Source organism: Jaculus jaculus, chromosome 17 (genome assembly GCF_020740685.1).
Source record: "Jaculus jaculus isolate mJacJac1 chromosome 17, mJacJac1.mat.Y.cur, whole genome shotgun sequence".
In the NCBI taxonomy this organism is placed as follows: domain Eukaryota; kingdom Metazoa; phylum Chordata; class Mammalia; order Rodentia; family Dipodidae; genus Jaculus; species Jaculus jaculus.
Window position 1 is genome coordinate 51,971,814 of NC_059118.1, and position 14,780 is coordinate 51,986,593.

General features: G+C 46.4%; 1 protein-coding gene across 6 annotated transcripts in view; it reads left to right on the plus strand.

The window, feature by feature from the left end:
- The first annotated feature begins 1,871 nt into the window (after nt 1-1,871).
- The window catches only part of Kif13a (kinesin family member 13A), a 213,424-nt gene continuing 200,515 nt past the window's right edge, over nt 1,872-14,780 (plus strand). For all 6 annotated transcript variants that reach the window (XM_045136321.1, XM_045136320.1, XM_045136323.1 and 3 more), the window contains exons 1-2: nt 1,872-1,956; nt 2,202-2,292. In XM_045136321.1, the coding sequence (XP_044992256.1) occupies nt 1,902-1,956; nt 2,202-2,292 (146 nt within the window). In that variant the 5' untranslated portion in view covers nt 1,872-1,901. The remainder of the gene's footprint in view (nt 1,957-2,201; nt 2,293-14,780) is intronic.

The window sequence follows — 14,780 nt, forward strand, 5'->3', positions numbered from 1 at the left end:
GCCCTTGCCAGTGTTTGGTACACTCTCCTGTTGCTGCTGTCCATCTGATACGATGATGTGCACCTTCTGTCCATGCCATCATTCCCCCCCCCCTCACCACAATCCTAAAGTTTCCCCTCAAGTCTGTAAGCGGCAAGTGGAGAGAATGCAGCAGCTGCTGACAGGTAGCTGAGCTGACCTGTAGCAAGACGGGACGAAGAAGTACAACAATTAAGAACCACATACAGTCGAGCTAAAGGGGTTGGGGAGGTGTACAGGAGTGGCGGAGCGTGTGGACAAGTCCCTGGCTTCAATCCCCAGCACAAAAGGTGGGAGGGGCTGGAGAGAGTGAGATGGCTCAGTAGGTAAAGTGCTAAGTGCGAGGACCCCAGTTCTATCCCTTGTACCCTCCCTCTTTATGTAAATGCCAAGCGTACTGGCATTGGGGAGGCAGGGACAGGAGGTAGCTGGGGTTCCTTGGCCAGTCAATCTAGTCTAGTTGCCGAGTCCAGGTCAATGAGTGGCCCTGTCTCAGAAAAGCTCAAGACCCTGTTCTGTGCATGGGAGTCCAACAGAGAAAGGCTGCGGGTGACATACTAAGGAGGGAGGGCTTCTTATCTGACTATCCTGTCATGTTATATTGCATCTTGTCCCTTCGGTCTGGGAGTAGAAATTGTTGTCTCAAGCCTTGCGTTCTTGCATTATCCTTTCCTGTGGTTCCACACCTCACACATTTGTGTAATGGCCTCTTCTTACAATTTAATTTTTTTTAGGTTACCATACAAAATGACAGGTTTTGTTGTGGCATTTTCTAACATATGTGTTCTTATATATAGTTCTGATGCAATGGCCTCTTTATAAGAAGATGGAGTGTGTTTCTGGGGCTGGTGCCCAAGTCCTCTATATGCATATATGCACGTACACACAAAGACGCACCCCCCACACATTTAAGAATGGTTTTTAAAAGGGCTCATAACATAGCACCTGTTGGTGACAGACTTGATCACTCCTTCTTAGACCACTTTCCACCCACGCTTACCAGAGTCTCTGGAATTCGGGATGTAGAACAGTGGTCATGTGTGTGCTGGCCACAGCGCTGTGCACAGTAGGCCCTCAAATGCAATTCCCCATGAATGAATGAATTTGGACCCCCAAGGAAAATGGAAAGATTCCCCAGATCTACACTCGGGATTTCAGACTTGCTTCACATGCATGCACGGCACAAAGCAAGCGCCCCCTAAGCACTTGTTGAACCACACAGAATAAATCCTCTTCGCCAGCTCCGCCCTGGCAGCGCCAGAGAACGCCCCAGCACATCCTTATGTAAGAGCGGACGACCGGAGGGGCCCTCCAGCCACCTCCCCGCGCCCGAGCCCAGGGGCCCGGGCCACAGCGGGCTGCTCACAAACCCGGTTTCGGTGCCAGAGTCCCACACCCGCCCCTAGTCTCGGTGCACCGCAAACATCAGAAATCCCGCCGCCGAGCTCCGCGCGGGGCGCCGGAGGAGGGCGGGCGGGGCGAGGCCGGCGCACCGGGCACGGGCACGGGCCGGGGCTGTGCGGCTGACAGCGCTCCCCGAGGCCGGAGCCCCGCGGGGCGCGGAAGATGGCGGCGCGGCCGGGGCCCGGGCAGCCGCGGGAGGCCGCGGCGTGGCGCGCTCGGCGGGGCCCGCGCGGCTAGAGCGGCGCCTGGGCCTGCGGCGCGCCCCCGCCCCCGTCCGCGGCCCCGTCCGCGCCCCCGCCGCCCTCGGCCGCCCCGCCCCGCCCGCGCGCGCGCGCCCTTCCCCGCCCGGGCCCGCGGCGCCCCGCGTCGCTCCCCCGGGATGGCCCGCGCGCCTCGGCGCTGCGTCTCGGAGCTCGCGGAGCGGCGGCGCGGCGCGTGAGGGCCGGGGAGGGCGGCGCTCGCGGCCGGACGCCGCCAACATGTCGGACACCAAGGTAAAAGTTGCCGTCCGGGTCCGGCCCCTGAACCGGCGAGGTGAGCAGCTCTTCCGTTCGCTTTGATTCCCGCCCGGGCCCAGGGCGGCGGGGGCGCAACTCGGGGAAGTGCGGGGCGCCGGGGCGGTGGCAGCCGGAGGACGCCCCCCGCCCGGTGCCCGCGGCGCCGGCTGCGCAGCCCCGCCGCCTCCCGGGACGAGCCGCGCGCGCCGATGCTCGCCGGACTTTCTTTCTTTCCTTTTCTTTTTTTCCTCTGCGAACGTCGCTGTGCCCCTGTGCTTTCAGAACTGGAACTGAACACCAAGTGCGTGGTGGAGATGGAAGGGAACCAGACGGTCCTGCACCCCCCTCCTTCCAACACCAAGCAGGGAGAAAGGTAAGGCGGGCCCCGGGATCCCTCCCCGCCGGCTCGGCGAGTTCGAGCCAGGAAAATGGGAGTGTGCCCTCCCATTGTTAGCAGGGTGGCTTCAAGTTTGCCGCACGCTCCTGTGGGGAGCGGCTGCAAGTCCAAGTTCCTCTCCTCCCTCTGGGTCGCCCCTTCTAGTCCCCTCCCACCTACCGCGGTGTCCTTCGGGGCTGGGCACTCTGGTGCTTCCGAGACACCTGGACCTCCTCACAGGGCTCAGGTCTGATGGGAATAATGGAGATGATGAGCTCCAAGGCCACATTTTACGGATAAGAACACCGGGCAAATGACCAACCCAAGGCCTTATTAGTGGATCCCTGCGCCCGTGATGTCTGTCACTGCGGTTCGATTCCTTTGGGTGTAAAATGGGGGCGGGGGCGCAGTACAGCCAAACACCCTTGCACCATGCGAGCTCCGGCTGGGCCATTTAAACATCTATTTTTTTTTTTTGGTTTTGGTGGTGGTGTTGAGTTGAGATGATGCCTAAATGTACTGGGCGAATTTTGATTCTCAAGGAAACAAAAGTAGAGCCCTGAACTATGTAGATACTGGGAAGATGTGTAAAAAGGACCCGCATTTTCTAGAAGGCAACATATTTGCATTTGAAAAGTGGCAACTGTGGGATCCTTATTGATTCTGTCCTGTTCCATGCAGCAGTATGGGAAAATGCCCTAAAATAATTTGAATATTTAGCATTTTTTGGTAAGCCCTTGAGAAGAAATAGGTTGGAATTCATTCAAAATGGCAACTTAGAAACTTGTAAAAATAGAAGAGAAAAACGGAGATTCTCTGAAATTGATTCTGGCTGGAAAGGAGTGTGTTTGCCTCAGTCACCTGTTGATCCGAGAGCTACAACGCAGTGAATTTGCTTTTCAGAGAGTTGGCTGAAGGGACTTTGAAGTGGGGGTGGTTACTTCATTGCTAATGGCAGCTGTTTCCTCTTGTAATAATCATGCTGTGTTTAGGCACAGCCTTGCTAAATTTGAGAGAAAAGAAAAGACATTAGGAGGTAAGATGATTGGGAATTCTTTGCTTTTTGTGTTGAGCCTAGCAAGTTTTATGCACTTTGCAAACATTTTGCTATTTCTAGCAGATTCTTACAGTGACATCAAATGGCTAAGCTATTTAAAATGCTGTCAAACATTTTATGGTAATGGATGTTTCCTTAGGCAGTATTTTTAGATTCACTGAAAATACTGTTCCACAATAGTTTTTGATGTATGTATAGTTGTGTAGATAGTATGTTTCATGATTGTGAGTAAACTCATTGAGTAAATCAAAATACTTAAGAGATTAAGTTAAATGTCTGTAACACTATAGCTTTTTTTTTTTTTTTTTGCCTTTCCAAACCGAATATTTTTTGTTATTCCAAAAGAGCTTTAATGGGTCACATTACTCAGAGCAATCTGGGTACTGGGTCGATTATTTTACTCCTGTTATGTGGCTGCTGCTTCTCACCATTCTTCCATTTTCTTTCTTTTTAACTGAATATGTGTTTTAATATGTGTATATGAATGCATGTATGCTTCACTTGTTCGCGCATCCTTTCATTCATTTATTTTGTGGTCGAGGTAGGGGGTTGGGGAGATGAACCCAGAGCTTTAAGCCTGCTAGGAAATGCCACTACTAGACTGTGTCCCTGCCCCTTTAATGAATGCTGCTGTTAGCTACTGTTCATTGAAATGAAGCCTTGTCGCCGCAGGTCTCAGAGTGTGGAGTGGGAGACTGTCCGTGTGGACCTGTCTTTGGCCAGTTTTAGTGGTAGGTGCGCATCAGGGTCGTTGAGTGAAGGTTTGTAGGGACTTACCCCCAGCTTGCTCTTTGAGTTGACTGTGTGGTGAGGAGCCCTTTCAGTGAGCTGGCCCCTGCCCTGGTCATGCAGTTGGTAGACCTGAGAAGAAACACCACAGTGACACTTGTAGGTTAGGATTTCTGTCTTTGCATGGATGAAGACCCCAGGTGCATTTTGATTTCCACTGTGCAGCCTGGTTTCTCAATTTCTTCAGAGAGCTTCCCCTTAAAGCAACAGTGTATTTAAAAATAGAAACAATTCCTCCCTTGGGCTGTGGCCTGATGATTGCAACTGTGCTTTATGGTGTGCTAACAATTCATTTCTGTCATTGTCTCTGGATAGAGCTCAGAGGACAATGGTGAATGGGTGTAATACTGAGAGCATTGACTTTTGTCCCTAGAAGTCCAGTCTGAAACGTAAGAGGTCCTTAAGTAGTGGTAAAATTTTATCAAATCGAGAGCTTGTGTTTTTCTGAAAATTGCAAGTGATTATCCATGCATTCATTTGAATACAAATTCAGAGTTACTGGGTGAAAGTTTTCAGTTTACCAATAAGAACAAGGAGAGAGTACACTGACTTCTAGGAAGAGAAAGTGTCTTAGCTTTCATAAGTTACCTCTTGCACAGTGGCAAAGCCAAGACTGCACTACTGAGACTAAAAGACCGGAGGATTTCTCAGGTTAAAAATGTTTGTTTTGGTGCTGAAAGTCTAGTGTTGTAACTCTTTGCATAGGTCCAGGTTAATAGTTGACCAACAATACTGTTAGCCATTCTGAAACATGAAGACACATACCAATTTCTTTCTTAAAATACCGTTGGGGAGGGGGGAGCCACTGTGGCATTGCTACCCAGGAGACATTTATGAAGTACCTGTCAGGACTGTCATTGGTATAGGGGATCCAAAAATAGCTGTAGTTCCTTGCTTTTGCCAGAGCTCCTCATCTGTGAAAGCTGTGTGTGGGGAGAAAGAGGGAAAATATTTAAATTACAAGATGGTAATTACAGAGGTATGCACTTCTGCCCTTGTGTGGATACTCAACTTTGAAAACCCCCTAATTCTTCTGTCTTGCCCTTTAGGCTTTGAGCTCCCGGAAGGCAGGTACCTTGCTCCGCTTCCCTATGTGCTGAGTTCCCACACAGTGCCTGGCCCATAGCAGGTGCTTGGCAGGTGTCTGCGTTGTGCTGGGAGCAGGGAGGGGCTGTGGACACCACGCAGCATTCTGGTAGCCTGCAGATGGGCAGGTGCATCTGGGCTGGTCTGTGTATAGAGCCACTGTTGCAAGATGAGGTGAAAGTCCTTTGTCAATGAAAGTGAAAGCATTCCTGCCACAGCTGGCTGTTGGCGATTCTGTGTGTAGGAGTGTGAGGTGAAGAGTGGGCTTGGAAGCGAGGCAGTTTGTTGAGGTGGGGTGAGGATTGAATGCGAATCTCTGATTTGTCCAAGTGGGTGAAAGGTACAGGGCAGTTTTCTTCTCACTCCCGTGGCTACCCTCTGTAGTAGTCAGCCTCATATTGCTGGGATGAACTTCCAAACCATGCACAGTTATGGAGGAAGGGACTTATTGAAGATAGAGGGGAAGTTACATAATGGCAGAAGAAGCTGCCCCTTTCACAGGTGCAAGCAGAGACAGGAAAATCCCAAGTCACCACAAGCAAATAAGCAAGCACACTTCTGGACTCCAGCACTGTGCCTGTCTTTACTCTGGAAGCCCAGATCCACACACAGTGACACCTCCTCCAGCCAGGTGGCTGCAGATTTAAATTACAAACTTTAATAAAATTCTGAATATATTGGGGGTCATCCATTCAAACTACCGCACTTTCCTTTCCTCTTCTTCCCCCCCTTCCCTTCTCCCCTTTCTATTCTCTCTTCTTTCTTTGAGACTAGGTCTTATGCAACCCAGCCTGCCTTGATCTCCTCCTCCCTTCCTCTCCCATCGCGGGGATTGCAGGCATGTTCTTCTACATCTGATTGGGGGGTTTCCTTTCTCTTCTCCCTCTTTTATTTTTGAGGCAAGCCCAACAGACTGGCTTTTTTTCCCCCCTGAGATAGAGCAAGAGTGAAAGAGAACACGTGTGTGAGAGAGACTTGGTGGTGCACCAGGGCTTCCAGCCACTGAAATAGAACTGTAGACGTGTGCGCCACCTTGTACACATGTGTGGCCTTGTACATGTGTCACCTTGTGCATCTGGCTTACATGGGATCTGGGGAGTTGAATATGGGTTCTTAGGCTTTGTAGGTAAACACCTTAACTGCTAAGCCATCTCTTCAGCCCTCTCCTCTCTTATTTTATTTTATTTTTTTGGTTTTTCGAGGTAGGGTCTCACTCTGGTCCAGGCTGACCTGGAATTAACTCTGTCATCTCAGGGTGGCCTTGAACTCATGGCAATCCTCCTACCTCTGCCTCCCGAGTGCTGGGATTAAAGGCGTGCACCACCATGCCCCGCTTCCTCTCTTATTTTTATGAGGCAAGGTTTCATGCAGCCCAGGCTGGCTTTGAACTTGCTATATAGCCTAGGCTGGCCTCTAATTCACTATCTAGCCAAGGCTGGTCTTGAACTCCTGATCCTTGTGCCTCTATCTCCTAAGTGCTGGCATTTCTGTCATTTGCCATCACACCCAGCTTTTGCCTCACTTATTTCTGAGCCATTTTTTTCTGAAAATAAAATCTGTATGCACAAATATATATATCTTGTTTATACATATTTTAACCAATATTTTAATGGCCTTAATATCAGTATTTGCATCTACTATGGGTGACGATAGTGGTGGGTTTTTGTTTTGTTTTGTTTTTGCATGTGCCTATGCCTGAATGTGGTACATCCAATTCTGTGGTCTTCACTTCCCACAGAACTGGGTTTACAGGTGTGTGAGGCCAGTGTTTATGTGAGCGCTGGGGAACTGAACTCAGGATAAATCAGCTCCTCTCAGGTCCTCATGCTTGCCTAGCAAGCATTCTAACCCTCTGAGCCATCTCTCCAGTCTTATGCTAGGGATTTTGCAAATAAAGATTATGAATATATGGCTCTGATCCCTCTAACTTTTGGGAAATGAAGCCTTATCGGGGAGAGTATAATGTTGGAGAACTGTAAATGAAGCATCCACAGTGAAATGCATATCTAGTGAGACTGTGTGGAGAGGAAGGCCTGGGCTAAATACAGGCTGCTAGTGAAAGAGCATCAGCGCTAGATGCGTAGTGTGCGTGCGAAATGTAGGTAGGAAAGGGCCTGATGGAGAACTCTATTTCTTGATCAACTGCATATGTATTTTTCAGGTTATACATGTGTGTCAGAAGTTCCCAGCATGGTTCCTCTGTTCAAGAAACTTCAAGTGTTAGTGACAGTCATACAAAATGAGGAAGGTGATCTGAAGAGCAGTAACAGTCTCCATTGTGAAATCACTTGGAGACTTGAGTTCTGTGTTCTTACTTTTCTCCCGGGCTTTACTGCAGAGCTGGTCATGAGAACAGGGACTATTTAGGGCTCACCCATGCAGGAGCATGTGTGTTGTAGCCGTGATATTGCAGAGTTGGTTTGTGTTTGCATGTTCCTATATGTGGGCACACTTCTGTGAGTATGTATGTGGAGCCCAGAGGTTGATGTTGGGTGTACTTTTCCACTGCTCTCTACTCCAGACAATACCCAGATCTGGGCTTCACACTGACCCCAGAGCTCACTGGCTGGCCAGAAAGCCCCAGGGACCCCATCTCCACCTGCCCTGTGCTGAGCTCGGAGGCGTGTGCCCTCACGCTGGCATTTATGTGGGAACACAAGTCCTCGTGCTCTCATGGCACATACCTGCCGAGCCATCGCTCCAGCCCTGATTCTGCCAGTTTGAAGAGTATTACAATGGAATAGTTTCACTAGCAGTCAATATTTTCTATTTTCTGAAATCTGTTTAAAAACAACGCTAAAAGCAATTATCATGTGGTATGAAAGTGGTGATTTAAAAATCATTTTGGGGAGCTGGGGATGTAATCGCTTAGTGGTGGAGCGCGTGCGCGGCATGTGCAGGTCCCTACGTTCACTCCCAGGACCGCCAGAAAATCCTATTATTTTATTTTATTTTTTGTTTTTGTTGTTCTGGTGTGTACTTGAGAATAGAATTTATATTCTGAGCCTGTGTGCTTGAGTGGTGTCAGGTTCCGAAAGTCCGCTCTCCACACTGTGCAGTGGCTCTTGTTTCTCGATTCCTGTTGTTTTAATTTATTTTCAAATGGTGATTATAACTGAACTACTTCCACAGCCCACTATTGAGTCACAAACTTAAAATCTGAAAAAAACAAATTTAATGGGTAAGACTTGGGTTCTGATTCGATTTGTATGCTTTCTTCCCCCTTTGGTTTAGAATTCCAGGCCGGTTTTTGTTGTTGTTGTTTACCTTTTCATACATATATGTCACATTTTTTGGTCAGAGGCACCCCGCAGTATTCTCCCTTATTCCCCTTGGTCGCATTGTACTCCTCCTACTTTCCATCTCCTACTGGTGCCTGTGTCACGGAAGAAATGACTTCCTCCCAAGGTTTAACTCATTAGCTCATGAGGGATGGGTGTGGCCTTCCTTATTTACTCTTTTCTTTTTTTAGAGAGAGGGTCTTTTTGAGGGGAGGATGATCTTTTTATGTACTCCAGACTTGCTTGGAACACACTGTGTAGACCAGTTGGCCTTGAACTCTTGGTCCTCCGGCCTCAGCCTGCAGAGTGCTAGGATTTCCTTCACTTTTCCCCCAACAGTTACATTCAGTTTCTCTTTTCTGTTGTTTTATTTTTAATTTTTAATGCCTTTTTTTTAAACCATGATTTTTTTTGGGGGGAGGTTGTTTTGAGGTAGGGTCTCACTCTGGTCCAGCCTGACCTGGAATTAACTATGTAGTCTCAGGGTGCCCTTGAACTCATGGCGATTCTCCTACCTCTGCCTCCTGAGTGCTGGGATTAAAGGCGTGTGCCATCACGCCCAGCTTGATCCCTGATTTTTTTCAAGTAGCACTTAATTGTGTTCCTAGGTTGTGGTATTTACTGTCTGAGGCTCTTAATGATAATTTTCTGTGCATAGTCTGCCCACCATCCCACCTCAGTGCATCTTGTCTCTTTTGGTCTCTTATGTTAGGGATATTTCTCAGGTACTAGCCTCTCAGCTGGGTCTGAGTTTCTGCAGGACAGAGATTCGGTGTTAGTTCTCTGTGTGCTCATGTTTAGGTTCTTAATTCCCAGCACACACAGCATTTTGTCAGCTCTGTCTGCAGTTATTATTCAAAGCTTTTGTTAGATCACTTCTCTGACTTCAACAAGTAAAATAAAGATGTGATTTCCTTGTTTTGTAAGAGCGTTGGTAAATGCTGCTGTGGACACCTGTCATTTACCCATATCCAGAAAGATAATTAGCTGTGCTTAGAACAAAGTGCTGAGGACAAATGCTTGATTGTGGTTTTGGATCACTATGATAAAAATTTCAGTTAAGAAACTGTTTTGTCTGTTTAAGAAGTTTATGCCTATGTCAGGCTGGGGTAAAATGCTTTATTTCCAGAACAATACCAGATTGGCTATTTATTGCCCTATCAGTTATCTGCTTCTGGCAGAATCAAGAGATCAATGGAAACTGTGTATTGTCTAGGTTGATAGTAGAAATTACCATGTGCCATGCATTCATGTTTTAAAGAATTGCTGAGTAGGGCTTCCTGAAAGACATGAGGGTTTTTCATAATTGTACAGCCAGTTACCTTTCTCCATATCTTCCTTGGAGGTAGAGCAGAGATGTTGATGTGTTTAGAATTTAAAGGAATTTTCAGAGAAAGAGAGTAGTAGAGAAATCAACAAGATCTACTGAAACAGATTACTTTGTATCTTCACTAAAAAATTAACTTTGTTGACAGAGAGCTGTCCATAAGGGTGTAGTGCTAAAATTCATAGGCAAACATTTGAAAACACTAAAGAGCTGATCTAGTTAGGAGGGCTATAATCCTAGTTTGCAGGAGGTGGAGGCAGGAGGCTCAGGATTTCAAGGCCAGCCTCAGCTACATTAGACTCGGTCTCAAAAAACTAGAAAAAAAAAGATTGACTATGTGGGACTCAGCGCTGGGGTTGGGGGTGTACACAGGCCATGGTGCATGTGTGAAGGTCAGAAGATAACCTTGGGGTGTCAGTCCTTATCTTCTACCCTGTTTGAGACAGGGTGCCTCCTGTTTGTCACCGTGAAAGCCAGACTAGCTGGCCTGCAAGCTTCAGTGTTCTCTGCTTGTCCCTCCCATTGCTGTGGGTACATTGGGATTACAGGTGTGCACACCACTGTATCACCATGCTATGCGGCTCTAGGGATCTGAGTTCTGGTTGTAGGGTTTGCCCAGCACACACTTTTTACTACTGAGCCATATCCTCAGCCCCAGGACTAATCTTCTAAAAGATCACGATACAAAATACTTTGGGAAATTTGTACTTGGAAAAATGAAAAGAAATTCGCCTTTGGAAATTAGTTTATTTGGCATTACCACCGAATAACTAGTTAGAAACCAAATGTGCACATGTGTATGTACACACATACGTCAGGCTTTTACATCTTTCTCTGCAATTTCATTTTTAAAAGTTAGAGATTATTCTTACATTTGTAGATCTGAGATTCAGAAGGAAAAATAGAGAATGAGATGTTCTCTTTGGCATTGTCTTTGTTTTCTTCAAGTAAGCTTTCACTGTAATCCACGCTGACCCGGATTTCACTCTGTAGTCACAGGCTAGCTTCAGACTCACATCAATCCTGCTACTTCTCCCTCCCCAGTGCTGGGATTAAAGGCATGCACCACCACATCCAGCTGGCATTGTTTTTAAATATATATCTTTTTTATTTTTTTAAAATATTTCAGGTATTTTTATTTTTTCTCAATTTTTATTAACATTTTCCATGACTATAAAGGTACTTTATTTACTTATTTTTTTTATTCACCTGCACATGTGTGTGTAATTGAATCATGAACCCTTGGCCAGTAGGCTTTACAAGCAACTGCCTTTAACCACTTAGCCATCATTCCCCATCCCCTGGTGTTATGTTTTGGTTACTGTCTTGTCTTCCTTGGAGGTTGTTGGCCCTCCCCAATCCTTCTTCCTTCTCTTGCCCAGCATTCTAAATTCCAAACAGAGGCCCTACTTAGATGGTTAAGATGTTAATGGCTAAATCCTTAGACTGGAGGATGCTGGACAAGATTGCCAACTTGGAATAAACCTGGTTCCTTCTTACCAGCTAGTCTCTGGCTTTGGAGGGGTGGGCAGCCTGGACTGACTTCTGAAACATGAGGATAGGAGAACCTAGAGTTCATCAGTTCAGTTCAAGCCCCTTCATTTGCCTGCGTCCAGGGATGATTTCGTGTTGCTAAGAGACTGACAATTCAGCGAACCATTGATTAAAGTAGGATTATTTTGCCAAATTGTTCTTATGGTGGATTTTTTCATTAAAGGATACTTGTATATTTCTAACAAATTGCTTCATCACCATAAAACATTTTGCTTATGGAGCCTTATATGCAGCATCATGGCAGAAACAAACAATTATGTCATAAATATTTGCAGTGACAATTTTGCAATGAGTTTTTCTTCATTTGTATCTTGTTACACTATGTGCTTTCAATTCTAAATTCAATAATAATGCTCTGTTGAGCTTCATGTTGTTTAGCCATTTCCATATGTTTAGATCTTATACCTGATTTTTTTTTTAGTCATGATAAATAGTGGTTTTATTTTTGGTTTTTGTTTTGTTTTTGGAGATAGGGTCTCACTCTATCCCAGGCTGACCTGGAATTCACTATGTAGTCTCAGGGTGGCCTCGAACTCATGGTGATCCTCCTACTTCTGCCTCCCGAGTGCTGGGATTAAAAGTGTGTGCCATCACACCCGGCAGTGGTATGGTTTTGGAGGCATTTGCTTAGAAATGGAAAGGCATTTCTCCTCAAGCTTGCTGACACAGATACTTATCATAGAAACTATATGACAGTACACTATTCTTTTTCATTATAGTGAAGCTAAAAGCCAATTGTTTTCAGATTTAAACATGAGAGAGAACATAGAAAAAAATTATTTTAGTCTGACATAGTGGCTCACACCTGTCGTCCCAGCACTCAGGAGGCTGAGGTAAGAGTATTGCCCTAAGTTCAGGGGTTACAGAGTTGAGTTCTAGGTCATCAGCCTGTGCTACAATGAGACCCTGAGTCAAACCAATATTTTGGAGCTGGAGGGATGGCATAACGATTAAGGCACTTGCCTGCAAAGCCAAAGGACCACAGTTTGACTCAGGACCCATGACTCCTCAGGACCCACATAAGCCAGATGCACAAGGTGGCACTTGCATCTGAAGTTAATTTGCAGTGGCTGGAAACCTTGGCATGCCCATTCTCTCTTTCTCTCCCTCGAATAAATAAAAATAAAATAATTAAAAAATATTTTGTGTAAACAGTAGGAAGACCACTTCTGACAACTCCCCTTTCTGTGTAACTCACAAATGAGTGCACAACACAGACTTGAGTGTTCGTTGAACCTCTTATAGGGGCCTTACCCCAAAACATTCTCTGCCCAGGCCAGAGACTGCATTTCTGACAAGTTCCTGGGTGATCTGGCAGCTCAGGACTCTGCTTAACTGCTGTTGGAGCTAGAGAGATAGATGGCTTAGAAGTTGAAGGTGCTTGCAAAGTCTGCCTGCCTGAGCTTGATCCTCCAGCACCTATTTAAAGCTGGACACAAAGTGGGGCGTGTGTCTGGGATTCCAAAGCACCAATGGGAAAATGGGAGGCAAGGTCGGTAGAATCTAGAGAGCAGGAAACCCTGTCTGAAAGAGGGGGAAGAAGAGCACAGATGCCTCAGGGTTGTCCATGATGGCACACCTGCGCACACGTGCATGCACGCACACAGAGAGACATTGCTCTTAGCTGTAACTCCAAGCCCTATGGAGAGTGGAGACTGGAGGATCTCTGGGGCTTGTGAAAATGGCACCTCCAGGGCTGGAGAGATGGCTTAGTGGTTAAGGAGCTTGTCCGCAAAGCCGAAGGACCCAGGTTTGATGGTTTGATCCTCCATGCATCTGGATTTCATTTGCAGTGGCTGGAGGCCCTGGTGTGCCCATTCTCTCTCTCATCCTCTGAGAGAGATAAATAAATAAAAATAAATTTTTAAAAATGGTATCTCCTAGCTGGGCAAGGTGGTGCACACCTTTAATCCCAGCACTCGGGAGGCAGAGGTAGGAGGATCGCCATGAGTTTGAGGCTACTCTGAGACTACATAGTGGATTCCAGATCAGCCTGAGCTAGAGTGAGAACCTACTGGGGGTGGGGGAAGGCAGCTCCTGGTTCAGAGATGAGATTGTCTCAAGGAAGTACACAGGTGAGTAAAGGAAGGAAACAACATTCTTCTGACCGCTACACATGTGCATATGGGGCACACACATGTGCATACAGTATACACACGCGCACGTGCGTGCACACATAAAGACTGCTGTTAAAGGGAAAAAAAAATCTATTAAAGTCCTTTGTAATAGAATTTCCTGTAGATAGAAATGTTCTGTATTGGCCTGGAGAGATGGCTTAGTGGTTAAGCGCATGCCTGTGAAGCCTAAGGACCCTAGTTCAAGGGTTGATTCCCCAGGACCCAAGTAAGCCAGATGCACAAGATGGCGCATACGTCTGGAGTTCATTACAGTGGCTAGATGCCCTGATGCACCCATTCTCTCTCTCTGTTTCTGTCTGTCTTCTTTCTGTAGTTCTCAAATAAATAAATAAAAATAAACAAGAAATGTTATGCATCTCCACTGTCCAATATGGCTTATATGATTATTAAGCACCTGAAATTTGTCTAGTGTTTAACTGAGGTACTGAATTTTAAACTTTATTGAATTTTTATTAATTTCAACAGCTATCTGTAGCAGGTGGCTATTGTAATGTACAGGGCAGGTCTAGAAAAAAATTTTTTTTTGAGGTAGGGCCTTGTAGCCCAGGCTGAACTGGAATTCACTATGTAGTCTCAGGATGGCCTTGAACTCACGGCGATCCTACCTCTGCTGTTTTTTGTTTTTTTTTTTTTAAAGGGAAAGGCACAAAAGTCTCATTTATTTATTTATTTGAGAGCAACAGAGAGAGAAAGAGGCAGATAGAGAGAGAGAGAGAGAGAGAGAGAGAGAGAATGCGAGCACCAGGGCCTCCAGCCACTGCAAACGAACTCCAGACGCGTGCGCCCCCTTGTGCATCTGGCTAATGTGGGTCCTGGGGAACCGAGTCTCGAACCGGGGTTCTTAGGCTTCACAGGCAAGCGCTTAACCGCTAAGCCATCTCTCCAGCCTTTTCTTTTCTTTTTGAAGCAGTGTCTCCCTCTCCTCTCTAGGCTGGCTTTGAACTCATGGCTATTATTGATAACAGGCCTGAGCCAGCATGCCTGGCTAGACAATAGTCTTTTTAAAAATATTTATTGGGCTGGCTTAGTGATTAAGGCACTCACCTGCAAAGCAAAGGACCCATATTCGATTCCCTAGGATCCATGTTAGCCAGATGCACAAAGTGGCGCATGCATCTTGAGTTTGTTTGCAGTGGGTGGAGACCCTGGTTGCTCCCATTCTCTCTCTCTGTCTCCCTCTTTCTCTCTGTCAAATAAATAAATAAAATATTTAATAAACTAAAATAAAAATATTTATTAAGAGAGAAAGTGAG